We start from the raw sequence: 19501 nt of genomic DNA on the forward strand, positions 1-19501 counted from the left end.
TGCTTCACAGAAGTTTATAACGCAGAGCTGTGAAAATAAAAAATAATTTTTCATTCCTCTAATATTATGTTTTAGCAAGCAATTTTTTATTTTCGCAAGGGTAACAGGAGAAATTGGACCCCAATAATTGTTGCCCAGTTTGTCCTGAGTATGCTGGTACCCCATATGTGGGGGTAAACCACTGTTTGGGCGCACGTCGGGGCTCGGAAGGGAGGGAGCACCATTTGACTTTTTGAACGCAAGATTGGCTGGAATCAATGGTGGCGCAATGTTGCGTTTGGAGACCCCTGATGTGCCTAAACAGTGGAAACCCCTCAATTCTAACTCCAACACTAACCCCAACACACCCGTAGCCCTAATCCCAACTCTAACCATGACCCTAATCACAACCCTAATCCCAACACACCCCTAACCACAACCCTAACCCTAATCCCAACCCTAACCCTAATCCCAACCCTAATTCTAATCCCAACCCTAACTCTAACCCCAACCCTAACCACAACTTTAACCCCAACACACCCATAACCCTAACCATAAGCCTATTCTTAACCCTATTTCCAACCCTAGCCCTAATTCCAACCCTAACTCTAATTCCAACCCTAAGGCTATGTGCCCACGTTACGGATTCGTGTGAGATTTTTCCGCACCATTTTTGAAAAATCCGCAGGTAAAAGGCACTGCGTTTTAGCTGTGAATTTACCGCGGATTTCCAGTGTTTTTTGTGTGGATTTCACCTGCGGATTCCTATTATGGAGCAGGTGTAAAACGCTGCGAAATCCGCACAAAGAATTGACATGCTGCGGAAAATACAATGCAGCGTTTCCGCGCTGTATGTTCTGCACCATGGGCACAGCGGATTTGGTTTTCCATAGGTTTACATGGTACTGTAAACCTGATGGAACACTGCTACGAATCCGCAGCGGCCAATCCGCTGCGGATCCGCAGCCAAATCCGCACCGTGTGCACATATCCTAATTCTAACGCTAACCCTAGTTCTAACCCTACCCCTAACCCTACCCCTAACCCTAACCCTAGTTCTAACCCTAGTGGAAAAAAAAATATTTTCTTTATTTTATTATTGTCCCTACGTATGGGGGTGATAAAGGGGGGGTTCATTTACTATTTTTTTTATTTTGATCACTGTGATAGGTTTTATCACAGTGATCAAAATGTAGCTGGAACTAATCTGCCGGCTGGAAGATGGCGGCGCCCGTGGAGAAGACGGACGGACACCGGGAGGCTCGGTAAGTATGAGGGGGTGGGATCGGAGCACGGGGGGGTGGGATCGGAGCACGGGGGAGCGGGCAGGAGGACGGGGGAGCGGGCAGGAGGACGGAGGGGAGCACGGGACAGTACCGAGGACTGGGGAGGCGATCGGTGGGTGTGGGGGGGGGGACAGATTAGGTTTTCCAGCCATGGCCGATGATATTACAGCATCGGCCATGGCTGGATTGTAATATTTCACCAGTTTTCATAGTGAAATATTACAAATCGCTCTGATTGGCTGTTTCACTTTCAACAGCCAATCAGAGTGATCGTAGCCACGGGGGGGTGAAGCCACCCCCCCTGGGCTGAAGTACCACTCCCCCTGTCCCTGCAGATCGGGTGAAATTGGAGTTAACCCTTTCACCCGATCTGCAGGGACGCGATCATTCCATGACGCCACATAGGCATCATGGGTCGGATTGGCACAGGTTTTCATGATGCCTATGTAGGCGTCATGGGTCGGGAAGGGGTTAAAGTCTGCACTCCAAAATGTCACTCCATTTATTTGGAGCTTAGCAGTGTGTTCAAACAGTAGTTTTGAACCAAATTTGGGGTATCGCTGTACTCAGGGGAGATTGCACAACACATTTTAGGTTAATTTTCTCCTTTTATCCTTACAAAAATGCTAAATTTGGGCCTAAAGCAACATTTTTGTGTGAAAAAGTAAAATTTTTATTTTTGTCTCTCCACGTTGCTTTCATTCATGTGATGCCCCTAAACGGTTAATAAACTTCTTGAATGTGGTTTTGAGCATGTTGATGATGTCACTTTTGGGTATCTTCTGTCACATAGGCCTCTCTAAGTGACTTCAAATGTGATGTGGTCCCTAAAATAAATTCTTTTTGTGAACTTTGGTGGAAAAATGTGAAATTGCTGAGATACGTTGAAGAATTCCTGATTTATTACCACATAAACTGACACTGGTCAGAATTGTAAAATTTGGCCTGGTCTGGAAGGTGAAACCATGCTCAGGGGTGAAGAGGTTAAATGATAAAAAGAAACTATTAGGACTCTGTTAGTGCAGAATGACTGTTCATACTAAATCCCACCTCTTGGTGATTTACAATGGGGCCAATCATTTAAGTACATCTTTACACCTGCCTGTTGTCTCTCTATCTCCACCTCCCCTCTCATTTGATTGACAGCTTTGGCTTTATATGGCCAGAGAAGAATGGAGACAGATGGAAACCAAGCAGGTGTGAAGATGTATATAAACGATTGGCCTCCTCATGAAGCACCCAGTGAATGTACATGGTGTTAACAATCATTCTGTGCTGACAGTCCCATTAACACTTCCATTTTTTCCACAACGATCTAAAACGTTTGCACAGTACTGTAAGTACAATTTTTATTTTTTTCATTGAGGTTACTGACTGCTGATTTCAAAGTAAAAATCCCCATAAAGTCCAATATGTATATTATGTTGCAAAAATGTAGCAAAAACAACTGCAATGCAATCTGATTCAAACAAAATTAATTATATAGCAGCTATAAAAAGTTTTCACCTAAGCAATATCTCCATGAAAAGCATGTCTTCTTTTCTTGTCTCCTTACAATTTTTGTGCGAGACAAGAAAAGTGTCAAATTTTACTGCGAAATGTAGACATATTGCAAATGTGAGCCATTGTAGGTCATTGTAGGTTATTGTAGAGCCATTGTAGGTCTTGGTAAAGCATACTGTTAACCATTATAAGTGGTTACATGCTGAACTGTGTTTGTGGCAATCATATATATGAAAAAGATTTTGGCAAACCATTCTACAAATCCACAAATGACTTCACGTTCCTAATCTTGGGACTTGTAGCTTCATGCTGGAAATGTTTTTTTTCTTAAACTTCTCGGAAATTTATTCACATTTTTGGTAGCTACAATTGTTTTCCGCCAGATGTGTCCAGACTATTTGTCGCAAGCCATTTTCACAGCATTTTACAAAGCCTTCCCACAATCTCGTGCACTATTTAATGGAGAGATTAAAGCTGAAATAGTAGACCTAATTTTCCGGTGGGTCTCTGGTAAGTAAACTACAACTTAAATGTTGTGTACACTACAGTCTCATTTAGAGAGCATTTAACTGGTTCCGGAACTGTAGCCAAAGTGGTCTATATCCCACTGTGATCAGGCATTTTTGTGTTAATTATATTGAGATGTACAGTATTTTCTGGCTAGAATATTTTAAACTTTGATTATTTGAATACTGATTTGTATTACCACTGTATAAGGCAAGGAAAGAATAGTTGAATAACTGTTGTTGTTGCTGCTGTTATTTTAAAGTGAACCTGTGTTAGGTGTCGAGTTCCCGCTGCTGCACAGGGGAAATCTCGAACCATGTCTGCTGCAGTCTTCCATTCTCCTCCAGCCGCAGTGGAACCTGCTCAGCGTGGAGATGTCGGTCCCAGCATCTGGCTCAGTCTGATACTGTGCGAATGGTTACTGTTGCCTTTCCAGGCTCTGCCCTTGTAGCCAGCACTGATCAGAGGCGAGCAGGCTTTTCTGGGACTAAGTCCTGCTTCCTGCTTTTCACGCACTGAGCATGCCCACGGGAGGGCCTCTCATTGGAGGTCAGGGGTCACACGCTCAGGCTCTGTTGCAGCTCCTATTGGTCCACCAGGAAGGTCCTGTAGAGCTGCAACTATAAAAGGTTTGCATGTCCGCACGGCCATGCGCTAGTATCAAATGTGTTTGGCGTATGCCAGTGGATACTATACCACTCTTTACATATGTGGTTTGAGGCTGTAGCTTTGGGACTGTACACTCAGGCATATATGAGAAAAACTCCGGCACACTGCAGTTCAAAAAGAATTCTTAAAGTTTATTTATAATTTCCAACATTGTTAAGTTTCCAAAAATAAAGTTCTTCTGTACACTTTGCTTGGACATATATAATTTCTTACTCAACGTTTCGGCTAAAAAGCCTTTCTCAAGAGATTAGATGTCCCTCTGAAATATACATAAGAATAGTTTTAACATCATATAGAAACCAAAAAACACAAGAAAAAAACAAGAAAAAAGAGGAAAAAAGAGAGAGCTGGAGAGAACATCATCATCATGTCCTCCCTATGCGTTGTAACAGAATATAAAATTAAAAATGTCATCAGACAAACATTGAATCTATGGGAGGCTTATACCATAACATAGAGACATTATGCCTATAGAAATAGCGGCAATCCCAGAAGAAACAACATGAATACAAAAATAGTCTGAAAAAAACGTCAAAATGAAGTTCCAATGTGTATATATACGTACACTTTACGTATAAAAGTATAAGTAAAACAGAACGTTTGTATATTTAACTTAAAATGCAATAACAGCCCCACCATACTTGCTGGTAGGAAGAGTCGGGCAAGGAAACCCACTGTAGGAGTAAATATGCAAAAAATATACATCACGTAAGCAGCGGTGACTAATCAGCAAACATGTACTAAAGAGTGCGCATGAGTAAATACCTTAATAGAAATCAAAAAGTCACACACGAACAAGGTATCCAATATGGAGGACCGGGGAACTGTGACCGATGTGAAGGAGGCATGTGTCTAAACCGGCGTGTGGACGGCTATTTACCTTATTGTGGTACAAGTGGTTCCGGGTGAAAGTTCAAATTAGAGACGTGCACCGGGAATACAGGAAAAAGCCGAAGAGGAACGAAAGGAGCCGAAAAAGGCCGAAATAATGCGCATGCGCAGTGGAGTCCATGCCCGGACTCTAAGTTCCGCTTGCATACTGTAAAATAAGAGGGAAAGCAACAGATTAGCGCTGTATAAACTTAACGATCTGTACATTCAATGCATGCTTATATAGAATTATAACCCAAAATCTGGTCTATTAATCAACATTCACAGACTTGTGTTATAAAATTACGCTGGAGAACTTCAATAAAGATACTTCTAGGTACGGCATCCATATGGAAAGATGGAAATCATTGCCAGAAACCCTCATGTAGAAAATAGAGACAAGTAAAAGGGGACCACATAATATCATTAGTAAGAGACCTCATACTCTCTATTTAAACCATCTGGAGACAAAGTTTGTAGCGTATGAATCCAAAAGGATTCACGCTCCTTAAGCTTCTTAACCCTGTCACCCCCTCTCCTGGATAACGGAACATGATCTATGAAAAAGTTAAACCTGGTAAACAAGAGTTGAGGTCTTTGTGGAAATTCAGAAGAGTATCTACGTCACCAGTCCAGATAAGAAAAACGTCATCTATGTAACGCCGCCAAAAAATGGCATAAGAGACAAAACTGGAGTGTGTATAGACGTACGATAACTCAAATTGATCCATGAAGATATTCGCATAAGGGGGTGCCATATTACTTCCCATGGCAGTCCCCCTCTTCTGAATAAAAAATTGGTCCTCAAACATGAAAAAATTACGGTTCAATACCATGGTAAGGGAATCTTTGCAAAATTTGTACTGGTGATTAGAAAAGTCTGTGTGACGAGACAAAAAGGACATAACCGACTCAATTCCATCCGAATGTCGGATGCTAGTGTACAAACTATTAACATCCATGGTTACTAGCAAACAATTCATAGGTAATTTTCTTATGCTCCTTAGGGATGTTAAAAAGTCTGTTGTGTCTTTAAGGTAGGATTTCATTTTAGGTACCAAGGGGGATAACATTTTGTCAAGTGTAATGGCTAGTGGGGATAATAGTGATTCCGTAGAAGCAACAATAGGACGCCCTGGGGGCTTCAGTGGATGCTTATGGATCTTAGTGAGAGTATAAAATACCAGTATTACCGGATGTTGTTTAATAAGGAATTCTCCCAATTTCTTATCTATGGTCCCCATAGTGATATAACGGGTCACTAAATCGTTGATTTCTTTACTTATTTCAAAAGTACAGTTATAGCTTATGGGCTGATATATATCTAAGTCACCAAGTTGCGTCCTAATTTCACTCATGTAATAATCTCGATCCAACACTACTATTGAACCCCCCTTGTCGGCTGGTTTTATTATAATCTGTTTATTCTCTTTAAGAGATAACAATGCCTTTTTCTCTTCAATAGTAAGATTATGTTTTACATGGTAATCACCCCTCTCTATAGATGCCAATACCTTCCTAACGTCATTTCTTACAAGTTCTATATACTTCTCTGCTGGGTGGTAAACATGTGGAGGTTGAAAGGAACTCCGTAGCCGTAAATTTAAGGCACTCAAAGTAAATTCAGGACCAGTTTGATCAGGTAAAGTGGAAGTAACTGCCAATTCCTTTGAAAAATGAGCTTTAAGCCGAACATTTCTGAAAAAGCGGTATAACTCCTGATCTAACTGTAACGAATTAAAACGTGGGACCGGACAGAAACTCAGTCCTTTCTGTAATACAGTCATTTCAGAGGGGGATAGACATGTTGAAGAGATGTTGTAGACATTGTTATCGGTAATTTCATTACCTGTGATCTGGTCGCCATTCTGCGTTGTTCTTGTCCGTGTCCGTTGCCCCCTCCTCGTTTTCCTCTGTAGGGGCGTCCTGGGCGCTGTTCTAAAAAAGTTGAATGTGAAGTGCCGAAATCGCTCTCTGAGATACTATACCACTCTTTACATATGTGGTTTGAGGCTGTAGCTTTGGGACTGTACACTCAGGCAGGCAGCTAGCGTCAGTGGGGGCAATTAGCCTTGGCTTAGCATCTGGTTCCATCATGTGTGCAGTTAGCACAGAAGAGTTCCAGAGCAAGCACAATCCTTAGCTAGGGTAATAGTTTTGTGTACAGCGCGACTCTGTCAGTCAACAGACATCGCTTCCAGTTCACACGGGGTGAAGCTTAACCCACATGTGAGCTCAGAGGTTATCCGCCGTTACTTTGCAGCAGATATCTCTGCACGGTGGACCCGGGGCTGCGAACGCACCTTGTAGCTACCTATCTATACTCGGTGCGTTCCGCTAGCCCTAACAACCTGTCAGCAGTTTTGGCCGATTCAAGTTACGGCCATCACCTTTCAGGGCTTATCCACGGCATTCTTTAATGCTGTATATCTGCCCCCAACTCGACTTGGAAGAGAAGAAAAATAACTTTTATTATACTCACCTGCGGGGTGGTCCGGTCTGAGGGGTGTCGCTCTTCTTGGTCCGGTGCCTCCCATCTGCTTGTGATGCCGCCCTCCTGCTTGCTTTGTGTGGATGATGTGTCGCTGCATCATCTACACACACTCTCCTCGGCACCGCTCTGCTGCACAGGCATGCTTATCTGCCCTGTTGAGGGCAGAGCAAAGTACTGCAGTACGCAGGTGCCGGAAAAGGTCAAAGAGCCCCGACACCTGCGCACTGCAGTACTTTGCTCTACCCTCAACAGGGCAGATAAGTACGCCTTTGCAGGAGCGTGGTGCCGAGGAGAGTGTGTGGATAATGCAGCGATGCATCATTCACACGAAGCAAGCAGGAGGACGCCTATCATAAGAAGGTTGGGGGGCACCGGACCTAGAAGAGCAACACCCCTCGGACCGCACCGCCACGCAGATAAGTATAATAAAAGTTCTCTTTCTTCTCTTGCAGGTCGAGTTGGGGGCAGATATACAGCTTCATAGAGTGCTGTATATCAACCCTGAAAGGTGATGGCTGTATATTATATCAGGCCATACTGATGACAGGTTCACTTTAAGCCCACTATTGTTTTATCAATCCAATATGTTATCCAGCTCAGGCAGTCTGTTAAAAGCTTTCAAATTTTATTAGGAAAACTATTTAAAATAAGTAATCCATTCAGCATAAATCACAAGCCCCCAATGTGGGAAGAGTTCTATGGGCAAACACGTTTCGAACTTGATTATGAGTTCCTTAAATAGACGAACTGTGCTAGACCGGGTACACTCACCTTGAGAAAGACACCTCGAGTGTCGGAACGCGTGGGTCCTCTCTACCTTGCTATGCTGTTGCTTGTGGGATCAAGGGGGCGACGCTAGTGGACTGGCAGGGTGAAGTATTGTGAATATCTTTTGTTGGATCTCTACCTGTTTACCTTGCATAGTCTTTGATATAGGCATTGATATAGGCATTATGGGGTTCAAGGCCAGAGATACCTACCCTATAAGGAAAGAACTTCACCTTATGGTATACTATCCACCTTTCTCCCCCGTCTATTATTAGCATTATTTTGTTGTCCCATTGACCTAACAAATTTATTTAAGACCACAAGATATTATCAGCTTATAGGTCTTATGCAAATCGATGCTTAGCCAGGAGTTGTGTATATATATCTTTATTGAATATTATATTGTAACACTGGATGTACCATGTATGTTCCATTTTTTTGAATGTTTTAGATGTTTTTAATTGTGTGTAGTGTTTCTTTGGTGTGGAAATAAAATATTTTGTATTTTGTCTACAAGAATCCTTGTGGAGATCCTATTCTTTATGCATCTTCCTTTCTCTTGAATGTTTTCTGGTTGACTATATTTCACATGCATTTTAGTGATCCCATTGGTTGACTTAAATAATATTTGATGGTGGCCACTTCTAATAAATTTACAAACATGGCCTACTAGAAGGCGCAGCCTCACTCTATACAAGTCCAGTCGTTCACTCCCCGTACCCCTCTCCTCACAAGCCGCCGCAGAAAATGTCTGTAATCTGCTAATCGCAAATAAAGGACAACACTTATACTGCACAGCAGGATGAGTGCCACTTTTTCTTCTCTCATTACTTCATGGATTTTTTATTTTATAAGTTGTGCACCACACATGTCAGTAGCTAACCTCTGAACGTTCTGATCTACAAAGGATCGAGTATATCTTTATATCTCTACGTGAAGTGCAGCGTTCAGTGCCGTTCACACCCATCTTTCTCTTGAAGCGCTTGGTTATAAACTCCTTGAAGAACCCGGCACGGCTACAGTACTAACCACTGAGTCACCATGCCGCCTTTTCATATGTGGTCCTGCCTGCTGAGTTTATGCATCTAAGTCTTTCATGTCTAATATGGTGCTGAGCCAATGTATCTAAGTACCGTATTTTTCGGACTATAAGACGCAATGGACTATAAGACACACCCAGGTTTTAGAGGTGGAAAATAGGGAAAAAAATATTTCAATCAAAAAATGTGGTAAAATATTTAATAACATAAATAACATATTATTATATGTGGTGTTATTATATATAATAGTATGTTATTATGTTGGAAGCTGCGGGTAGAAGATGGTGCTGCGGGACCAGTGTAGTGTCTGTAAAGTACTATATGAAGACGCTGGAGGGTGAGTATAAGAATGAGGACACAGGGCTTATATTTAAAGCACGACTCCGGCACTGAAAAATAACACTGGAGTGCTGCCTTAAGAACCCGTGGGAGAACTATAACTCCCAGCCTGTCCTGCAGATGCTATGACATGCTGGGAGTTATAGTTTACCACAGGAGTGTCAGCATGCTTTATTGTGTGTTGTATTGACTAACCTTTTAAGTATTTCTTAGTTGTTTAGGCTGTGAGCAACCCATGACTGCACACACAGCCCTCCCTATTGTTGCCTTTACACAGCACAGGTCATAAGGGGAAGCTTGCAGATTCTAGTGTGGTGTCTGAAGGACCTGTGATGACATCAGAAGAGGGAGGGCTCTGTGCTGTCATGTGACACTCCAGCCCGCCCACTTCATGACATCACACAGGTCCTTATGCCTCAGCATCCAGCACAGCCCAAGCAGGTAGGCAGCGATCTTGTCTCCCCTGGCCCCCTGCTGCTGCCCCCTCCTCCACCGGACACAAAGATCTCCCCAGCTGCTGCAGGAATCCAGCGCTGGGGAAACCATGTGTGTCCCTGTTTAAGTGCAGGACTATTCATTTGCTGCTCCCTGCTTAGCTGACAGGTGGGCAGGGAAGTGGCTAATGAATATTCACTGCACTTAATCATTGGGACTATGTGGTTTCCCCAGCGCTATAGCCAGGCAGCAAGGCCATTTTTCTGCCTCCTGTGAGTGGGATCACAGTGAATCCCACTTGCCGCTGCCCCCTCCCCACTTACATCCGGACCATAAGACGCACTCACACTTTCCTCCCAAATTTGGAGGAAAAAAGTGCGTCTTCTGGTCCAAAAAGTATGGTATATCACATGAAATACTCTCTTCTGAACAAGTGCTTCTCAGCGTATCATGTCAGTACTGCCTGCTGTGCAACTTTACCTTACAATGTCATGTGTGATACTGTCTGCTGAGCTGAGCTGTATATGATCACCTATTATGTATGATACCTAAACCATATGATTATAAGCTTATCATGTAATTTTTATATATTAGGTATAAAACCTGTGCCTTGTTCCTGGGAAAAATGGGATTTAGATATCCTTGAATGCCAGAAAAATTCTCAAAATTCTAATGAAAAGGTTATCACCTCTCAGAATCGCAATCTAACCGGTATGTAAGCACCTGCAATATGTTTTCTAATGAACCTGATAATCAGTTTGAGGATTTCCCATTTAGACATTAAGTGTGAGGTTACACGCTTCAAATTTGTTTAGTGCTTTGTGCCTGCTAATAAAGTCTTCTTTGACAATATGCATCCATATTTTGACTTGATGTTCTCTTTTTCCTTCAACTTTCCCTTTCAATATGTTGAATGTTTAGAGAACGTACGGTCTAAGCCATAAAGAGGAGATATCTCTACAATTTGAAAATATCCTAATATGAAAAGATTTTGTCCTTGATTTGTCCTTGATTCATTAAATTGTCTTCGACAGAAATCTAGTGTAAAACACTTTGATATGTCACAAAAGTTTGGATTTTTGGTGTTTTCACGCCAGTTTCAGCCAACTCTGCCAAAATACACTAAGCAAAAGGGGCAGAACATAGGCGAAGCGCCCAACTCATCTAAGTCATGACGAGCTGTAATGTACCTTATGTCAAAAATCTTATTCCAGTCCCTTACTGAATGAAGTTAGATTTGTGATGATGTCTTCATTAATCAGGACCATTGTCTGTGGTCTTATTGGCTGACATTACTTTTGTAATCTTTTATTTGTGTAATATTTATTAGTACTGGGTCATCTTATATTGCTTCAGGTGCACTATTGCATTATTGTTCAATTGCACTACAACACTTTCTATTATAGTAGGAGAGTTTGCATAGCAATTAATTTCAGCACATGTCACTTTATATTGATTAATAATTAGATGATTGTTGGATTCCGATATTGATGGATTGCCACAATTTTAGTTTCAACAAGTTTTTATTTTATTTTCAAGATAAATCCAGAAAGCTTTACAACAAAATCCCGCGCAGGGGAATATACTTAAATATTATCAAATTCCAGAATAACTTTAATGGTATTTAAACAATACAAATAAACACAGACAAAGACAGGTAAATGGAAAAAACAAGAAGGAAAGGGGGGAAATAAGAGATCCATAACTGCATCATAGCGGTACCAATCAAACAATCAATGGTCAGGTATAAGGAGCAAGTCTAATAGAAACCATCGGATATTAGATTAGCCTCATAGGGATAATGCTAAAATTTGATCAAGATTACTGTTAGGATTCCTTTCAATCCATGGTCTCCACATTTTATAAAATGTCTCCCAGGAGTCCTCTCTTGTAGCTTGTATTCGTTCACATAGCATGATAGTGTTCATCTTGTCAATTACTGGGGAGAGAGATAGGGTAGCTGTTTTCCATTTCGCTGCAATGTGCAGCTTAGCAGCAAGAAATAGTTGATTAACTAAATTATGAAGCTTGTTGGAGAAGCCCGGGTATCTGGCCCCCAGTAGGAACACTGTTATTTCTAACTGGATCGCTCCACCATACAGCTCTTCTACAATAGATTTGATTTTTGACCAAAAGGCGGACACAACCGGGCAATCCCACCACGTATGCCTCAGGTCTCCCAGAGCGCCACATCCTCTAAAACACCGATCTGATATGTTTGAAAAGATGGCGTGGAGCTTGCTCGGGACCAGATATGTTCTATGTAGAAGTTTGATAGACGTCTCAACTATAGAAGTCTGGAGACTGCCCTTAGTGAGGGAGCAACAACATTTTTGCCAATCTGATGGGGACAATATCTTATTGAAGTCATTTTCCCACTGTACCATATATTTCAGTTTTACATCTTCTGGTATTGCATTTAGGTTCGAATAAATTAAAGAGATAGCTCCCCCGCCCAGTGGGTCACTTAAGCATATTTGTTCATAACCCGATGGGCGGTGTGTGGTACCATGTCCCAGAATCTGTTCAGCAAAATGAAAAATTTGGATGATACGCAATATTTCAGAGCTTGGTGGAGAGTATTTTTGGATGAACTCTTGCTTAGTGAGTAGAATGTTAAATGGAGAGGTAAGCTGTTTGAGGGTAATTAAACCTCTAGATGTCCACCAATTGAAAGGGCGAGGATCCAACCCTGGGGAGAAAGCCGGATTGTGAAAAATATGCGTCATTAAGGAGGACCTGGACTGCAGGGAATGTTTAAATCTCTCCTTCCTCCACAGCATCAGGGAGTGTGCTGTAAAAGGGGCTGACTTATGAATCCCTTTCGGGAGTCTCTGCAGCGTCCACATGAGGCCCGGAAGGGTAAATGGGGAAAGGAGGTGTGATTCGAGATTCACCCATCTGGGTGTGCTATGTTTGTCTGCATTAGCACCTATTAGCTGGGCTAGTTGGGCCGCTCTATAATATAAGATGAAGTTGGGTAGGGACAGACCCCCCCGTCTCCTGTTGATAAACATAGTCTTAAGCCTTATTCTAGGCCTCTTCCCCTGCCAAATGAATTTAGAAATCGTGTTGTGGATATCAAGCAACGTTTTGGCGGGGAGAGGAATGGGCAAGGATCGAAAAACATACAGAAAACGTGGTAAGGAAACCATCTTGATGGCATGGAGTCTACCCAACCAGGATAAGGGCATGGATGACCATCTGGCAAGGTCCGATTTGAGGTTAGAAATTAAGGGAGCATAGTTCCATTTAAATAAAGTCGATCTATGGGAAGTTAGATTAATGCCGAGATAGGTTAAGTATTGCTCATTTCTGGTAAATTTGAATTGCGCTGTTATGTTGTTTTGTGTGTCCCTGGGAGTGTTAATAAACAGGGCTTCAGATTTATCTACATTAATCTTGAGGCCTGAGACCAGTTCAAATTCATGGAGGGCGACAAAAAGATTTGGGAGTGTAATTATGGGATTAACTAAGGATAAAAGCAAATCATCTGCAAAGAGGCTAGCCTTGTAGTGGTCACCTTTAATTGTAGGTCCATTAATGTTAGGGTTAGTTCTGATGGCTTCCGCTAATGGCTCCATGGCTAGGGCGAATAAAGCTGGGGAAAGCGGGCATCCTTGCCTGGTACCACGTTGGATGTTAATAGGGGTAGGCTGATTTGAGGGTAACTTTAGGTAAGCCGTGGGGCGGTCGTATAGGAGTTTAAGGCAGGAAGTGAAACCGCTTGGAAAGCCAAATTTCGCAAGTACTTCGAACAAATACGACCACGACACCGAATCAAAGGCTTTCTCTATATCGAGTGCTAACAAGAGTAGGGGCTGTTTGGAGTGATTAGCTAAATGTATTAAATTAAGGTTCCTCCTAATATTGTCTGGACCCTGTCTTCTGGGAATGAACCCCACTTGATCCCGATGAATTAGGGTAGGCAGTATTTTATTTATTCTGGCTGTGATTATAGATGTAAAAATTTTTAAGTCTATGTTTAGTAGTGAGATAGGCCTGTAGTTTTTGGGGTAAAGGTGATCTTTCTTCGGTTTTGGAATTACAGTGACGTGGGCAACGTAAAATTCAGATGGCATTTGGGCTCCGTTTAATAAAGCGTTACAGAAGTTTTGTATATGAGGTATAAGTATGCTGTCCAATTTTTTGTAGTACTGCGCTGTGAGCCCGTCAGGCCCTGGAGCCTTATTTTTTTTTAAATTTTTGATCGTTGTTTTTATTTCTTCAGAGTCGATTGGCGCTTGAAGATGTGCTATATCAGAATTTGGGACTTTAGGTAACGTCAGGTCTTTGAGGAAATTCTGGATGCGAGTTGGAGAAGGAGGCCGTGGGAGGGAGTAAAGATTTTGATAAAATTGGTGGAACGTTTTATATATTGCATCAGGGTGGGCTGTGATACGGCCTGAAGAATCTTTAATGTGGGGGATATTATTCAGGAGCTCTCTACTCTTAAGTTTACGGGCCAACATGCTGCTTGGTTTGTTTGCATGTTTGTGAAAAGTAGATTTAGTCCAAGCCAGGGCTCTTTCTGATCTATTGGTTAGAATGGTATTGAGTTGTAATTTAGTTTCACGAATTTTCTTAATTAGATAGAGTGAGGGGAGGTTTTGGTTTGCCTGTTCTAATTTTAAGAGTTTATTTTCTAATTGTGATTGTAGCTCGGACCTTTGCTTTTTTTTGCTAGAAGCAATTTTAATTAGGGTCCCTGTTATAAATTTTTTGTGTGCCATCCACACATTTCCCGGGGACACCTCTGCAGTATTGTTGGTTTGGAAATATAGATTCAGCTCATCCTTTATGGAAGACAAAACCGATGGGTCTACTAGTAGGGATTCATTCAGTCTCCACCTGAAAAGTCTAGAAGAGGTAATGGCAAAGTTAAATGCAGACAGGACAGCATCGTGGTCTGACCAAGACGATACTATATGTCGGGAGAATAAAACCGAAGGGAGTGTTCTGGAGGATGCGAGATGTAGGTCAATCCTGGAATAGGATTTTTGTGCAGGTGAAAAGTATGTATACCCCCTCTGAGGGCCATTTTGTTCTCGCCAGATATCGGCCAGACAATTCACTTTCAGCATTTGTAGGATCTTTTTCCTGTCTATTTTTGATATGTCTACTCGATTCAGAGAACTGCTGTCGAGCGACGGGCTGAGAGTGAGATTAAAGTCGCCACACCAGATAAGGTGATGATATGAGAGTGAGGCTAACTTTGATAAGATTAAACGCATGACCCGAGTCTGAGTGGCCGTTGGCAGGTAACTATTAACAATGCATATATTTAGACCTTGCAGGGTTCCCATCAAGATAATGAATCTGCCCTCAGGGTCGGAATACGTGTTGGTGGGTTGGAATGGAAGGCTGTTTTTGATTAAAATAGCCACACCCCTAGTTTTACGGTCCCAAGTTGAAAGGAAAAATTTTGAATAGTGTGTGTCCAGGAATTTGGGTTGGGATGAATTGGAAAAATGGGTTTCCTGAATGCAGATTACATCCGGATTGTGTTTCTGATAATCTAGAAAGGCTTTTTTGCGTTTTACAGGTGAGTTGAAGCCCCTGACATTATGGGAAAGCACTCTACACATGTTTGGTTAAGTAAGCATTGCTAAAAGAAGGCAAGCCATCATCCCCCACCCGACCTCGGCCTACGAATCCACCATCACAGTCAAAATCTCTAAGTAGGAACAAAGGGAAAGAGACAAACAGGGGGAGGACGTCGACACAAAACATAACATAAGTTTTCCAAAGGGCATTGAGCCCACAAAATATGGCGATCTGGGGTCCCATATTAAAAGGGACGCCAAAAATCACCAAGGTTGGGCAGCATGATACAACCCTTAGAACCCCAACCCTTGAATCATATAAGGTTGACTGTATAATAAGGGGATGGAGGGGGAGAGAAAGGGATGGGAGAGGGGAGAGAGAAAAAAAAAAAAAGAGAAGGAAAAAAAAAAAAAAAAAAAAAAAAAAAGGGGGGGAGAAGGGGATAAGAAGAGGGGAGAGAAGAGGGGGGGAAGAGGATAAGGGGGGAGGGGGGATAAGAGGGTGAGAAGGAAAGGGGATAAGAGGGGGGGAGGGGAAGGGGGAGGGAGTGGAAAGAAAAAAGAAAAAAAAAAAAAAAAGGGGGGGGGGGAAGAGAGAAAGGGGAGGGGGGGGAGGAAAGGGGGATGAGGGAAGGGGGGGAAGGATGGGGAGGGAGGGAGAATTACAAAAGAAGGAGGGGTAGGGAAAAGGGAACTGAATAATGCATTAGTAGGTAATACAACTGTAGATAGACCGAACATTAACTGCTAGGTGATTAGTCTAAATCCAGAGCAGGGCAAGTTCAACAACAGGCCCCATAAACATAACCAAGAAAAACATGAATGATTTTGGGGATATCAAATCTTGAGTTATGCAGATCAGGTAATCTGAGTGTCTTGACTTCTTGTTCTGGGATGGGCTGTCCATTCCCTTGTTGGCCTGGGTTTTCTTTGCGGAAGCGAGGGAGTCTCTGAAGATAGTGGAATACTAGCCTTGATCAAGGCCTGGGTTCCTTCCTCTAGTGACCGGCATGTATAGAGCTGAGACTTGAAAGTGAAGATAAGAGCGAATGGAAAACCCCACTTGTATTTAATCTGAGCCTCTTGTAGAGAGGTAGTAATTGGCCTGAGGGCCCTTCTTCTGGCCAATGTAGTGGGCGCAATGTCTGCATAAATGTGCACTGAGTCTGGTAGGCCAGGTAAGGTAGGTTGGTTTCTAGCCGCTAGCAAGATCTGATCACGGGTCTCCTCATAGTGCATCTTTAGTATTACATCTCTGGGTATAACAGTAGATCTTGGTTTACCCAGTGCCCTGTGTATTCTTGTAATATGGAGAAGGGCCGGGTCTAGATCAGGCAGGAGGGCTGTAAAAAGGGCTGCTGCTGTATCTTTAAGGGCAACCACATGTTCAGGAAGCCCTCTAATTCGAATGTTGCTTCTTCTGGACCTATTCTCATAATCTTCACATCTCAATTCCAACTCAGTAATACGGTCAGTATGTCGTTTGAGGGTCTCCTGGTCCTCTTCCAGTGCGTCAGAGACAACGTCCATTTTTTCCTCCAAATTGTTTGTGCGCTGTGCCAGGTCTTGCAGCTGGGATGAGATACCCTGCATGGCGGTGGTAAGCTCCTCTCTAAAGGTTTCTTGTAAGGACCTCGTGAGGGCGGCCGTTGAAATCATTGCTTCAGAGTGTGAGGAAGTATCGTCCCGCTCTGTGCCCCCGTTACCCTGAGTTGCAGAGGCAGACGGAGGATTAGTTGCTGCAGCCATTTTGGAGGGGGTGCCGTTCGTAAAGTGGTCTGGGATGGTGCGGCCCGTCGGCTGTGCTGCACCCCCTTTTTTCGGCATTATGGATTGCCCTGCTCTTGAAGACATACCGCCCCCGAGAGGGGAGTTTTTAGAATGCTTCGGTCGTTGGAAAGGGTTGAATGGGGTCCGTCGGGTAGCGGAGCTTAGCACAACATGTCTGTCATTGCCGTACTCTGCACATGCGCCCCGTCAATAAAGTTTTATCTATTTGCTGATTTCGCTTATTTGCAAGATGAGCCTCATGTAGGGGATGGCCGCGTGGATTGGAAGCTACTGTTACAGCTCTCAGTGCGGTCAGTCCCGGCTATAGCGCCCACTGCTTTCTGCTAAATTGAAAAGCCTCGTTCTCAGAGCAGCAGTAGGATTCCAGGGGTCTCACACTAATTAGTTTGTGTTTGTGACTAAGCAACAGTAATTTCAGGGGGGAGGATCGTGTCACCTCTTCCTATAGCTGTATCATCAGAGCCCACAGGGACTTATACCTCCCAATATTGCACACCCCTGCTGAGAAGTGAGCCAAGCCCCCAAAATCAGGGATATGATATACAAAGTGCAGGGGCTCCGGTGTGCTGGATCCGGGACCTTCTATCTCCGGCACCTCTGGTCTGGTCTGCAGCACTGAGGTGGCGCTAGGTGCAGTCTATGGGCTCTCAGGGAACTTCGCCTTCCTCTGTTAATGTCCCCTGTGAGTAGCCGCTCAGCCGTATCAGGTCACAGAGCGGTCAGGGAGACTTTTTTTTTTTTTTTTTTCCTCTCCCTCTCGTCGGTATGCTGTGTAGGAGGAGGGAGGGAGGGATGTCTGCGGTCGCGATCGTTCTCTCTGGGTCTTCTATGCTCGACCGCTCTGCTGTGTCAGGCCACAGTGCAGGCAGGGAGATTCTTTACTTTTGCGGGGTGTTATGGAGGAGGGGGAGGGGGCGCTCCTGCTTGTAATGGCGGCGATTAGCGCTAAAATACAGTCCTAGAGACGGGGGAGGGGCCAGCACCTCTGCCGCTCTGATTCCCCGCAGGCTTCCTCTCCTCACCCACGTCTGACAGGGCTGGGATGGAGGAGGTGAGGGTGGGGGGACGATAGGGACGGGCGGTGAGGTAGTCCTCCTCTGGGTGAGTGGACCGGACTGCTGCAGCCTCTGTGAATTGCCACAATTTTAATTATAATGTTTATTCTTCATATTCCTTATTGTCATAATTATTTATTTTTTATATTTTTTTATTTATTTTTTTATCACCACGTTATCACTCAAGTATTCCAGTATATATTATTTTGTGGCAATATTAATGCAGATTTTAATTATTTTTTATTTATGTTTTTGGGATTTCACCCATTCACCACTTCCTGTAGGTGAGGCACTTTGTTATCCTTCTTTTATCACGCTCACCATTATCACTTTATTCGTCTTATCTTAATAATAAAAGTAATGTAGTTAAATGACTATGTATTAAGCACTTATTCACTTTAATCACCCCTTATATGGTAGTGTCTATTGGAGCTCATAGTGTTGCTAGCAAAGGATAATTATTACTATCATCTCCTTTATTTTATTTAATTTAGTGCATACTGTAGTGCACGTTTCATTCAATATATATCATTGAATATATACAGTGCGCCCACTCCTCTCCCTCACTTCACTGAATACATAGAGTACTTTTCACCTCTTTCCGGGCTTATGGGGATTTGCACATCCGTAATCTCAGTCCATGGGATGGTGCGCATGCATATACCGTCACTACCCTGAGCTCTTTCGACAGAGCCATCTGTGGGACCGCTATGTGTTTCACCATGCGGTCCACACGGCACATGTCCAGAAGAGATTGATTAAATTTCCGGGGTATTATGATGGACACATGCGCCGTAGAGTCCTCTCTGGACGGCCGGCGTGATTAGAGGCGTATAATCCATTCGGCATGCCCATTGGCCCCTATATAATATAAAAAGACCCCCCTTATTTAGTTAGGCACGCCCCCGGAAGAAGCAAAAGGGCGAAACGCGCGACGGGGCGTGGAAGGTCACTAGCGGACTAAAGACATCATTATTTCAGCAATTACGGAGGTAATGTCACACATGCACTTTTAATACGGTTTCCCTTGAATAAGTTACTTTTTCTCCCTTGTTTGGAGCTTAGGTTTTTGCATTGTCCGCATTAAGATATAGCATATGCATATATGTGTACACAAGGATTATTTGCTAAACGAATAAAGAAGATGCTTTTTAGCACTTGGTAAACTGACTGACATTATAGTTCATATGTATATGCTTATTCTGTATCTTAGAAGTGT

At 43.0% G+C, this 19501-nt stretch overlaps 1 protein-coding gene across 1 annotated transcript in view; it reads left to right on the forward strand.

Moving 5' to 3' along the window:
* FAM227B (family with sequence similarity 227 member B) overlaps positions 1-19501 on the forward strand; it is a 1130503-nt gene that overhangs the window by 111999 nt on the left and 999003 nt on the right. Inside the window, exons 10-11 of the mRNA XM_077262735.1 lie at positions 3132-3278; positions 10485-10601. Of these exons, the coding sequence (XP_077118850.1) occupies positions 3132-3278; positions 10485-10601 (264 nt within the window). The remainder of the gene's footprint in view (positions 1-3131; positions 3279-10484; positions 10602-19501) is intronic.

Source organism: Ranitomeya variabilis, chromosome 5, assembly GCF_051348905.1.
Source record: "Ranitomeya variabilis isolate aRanVar5 chromosome 5, aRanVar5.hap1, whole genome shotgun sequence".
Taxonomy (NCBI): Eukaryota; Metazoa; Chordata; class Amphibia; order Anura; family Dendrobatidae; genus Ranitomeya; species Ranitomeya variabilis.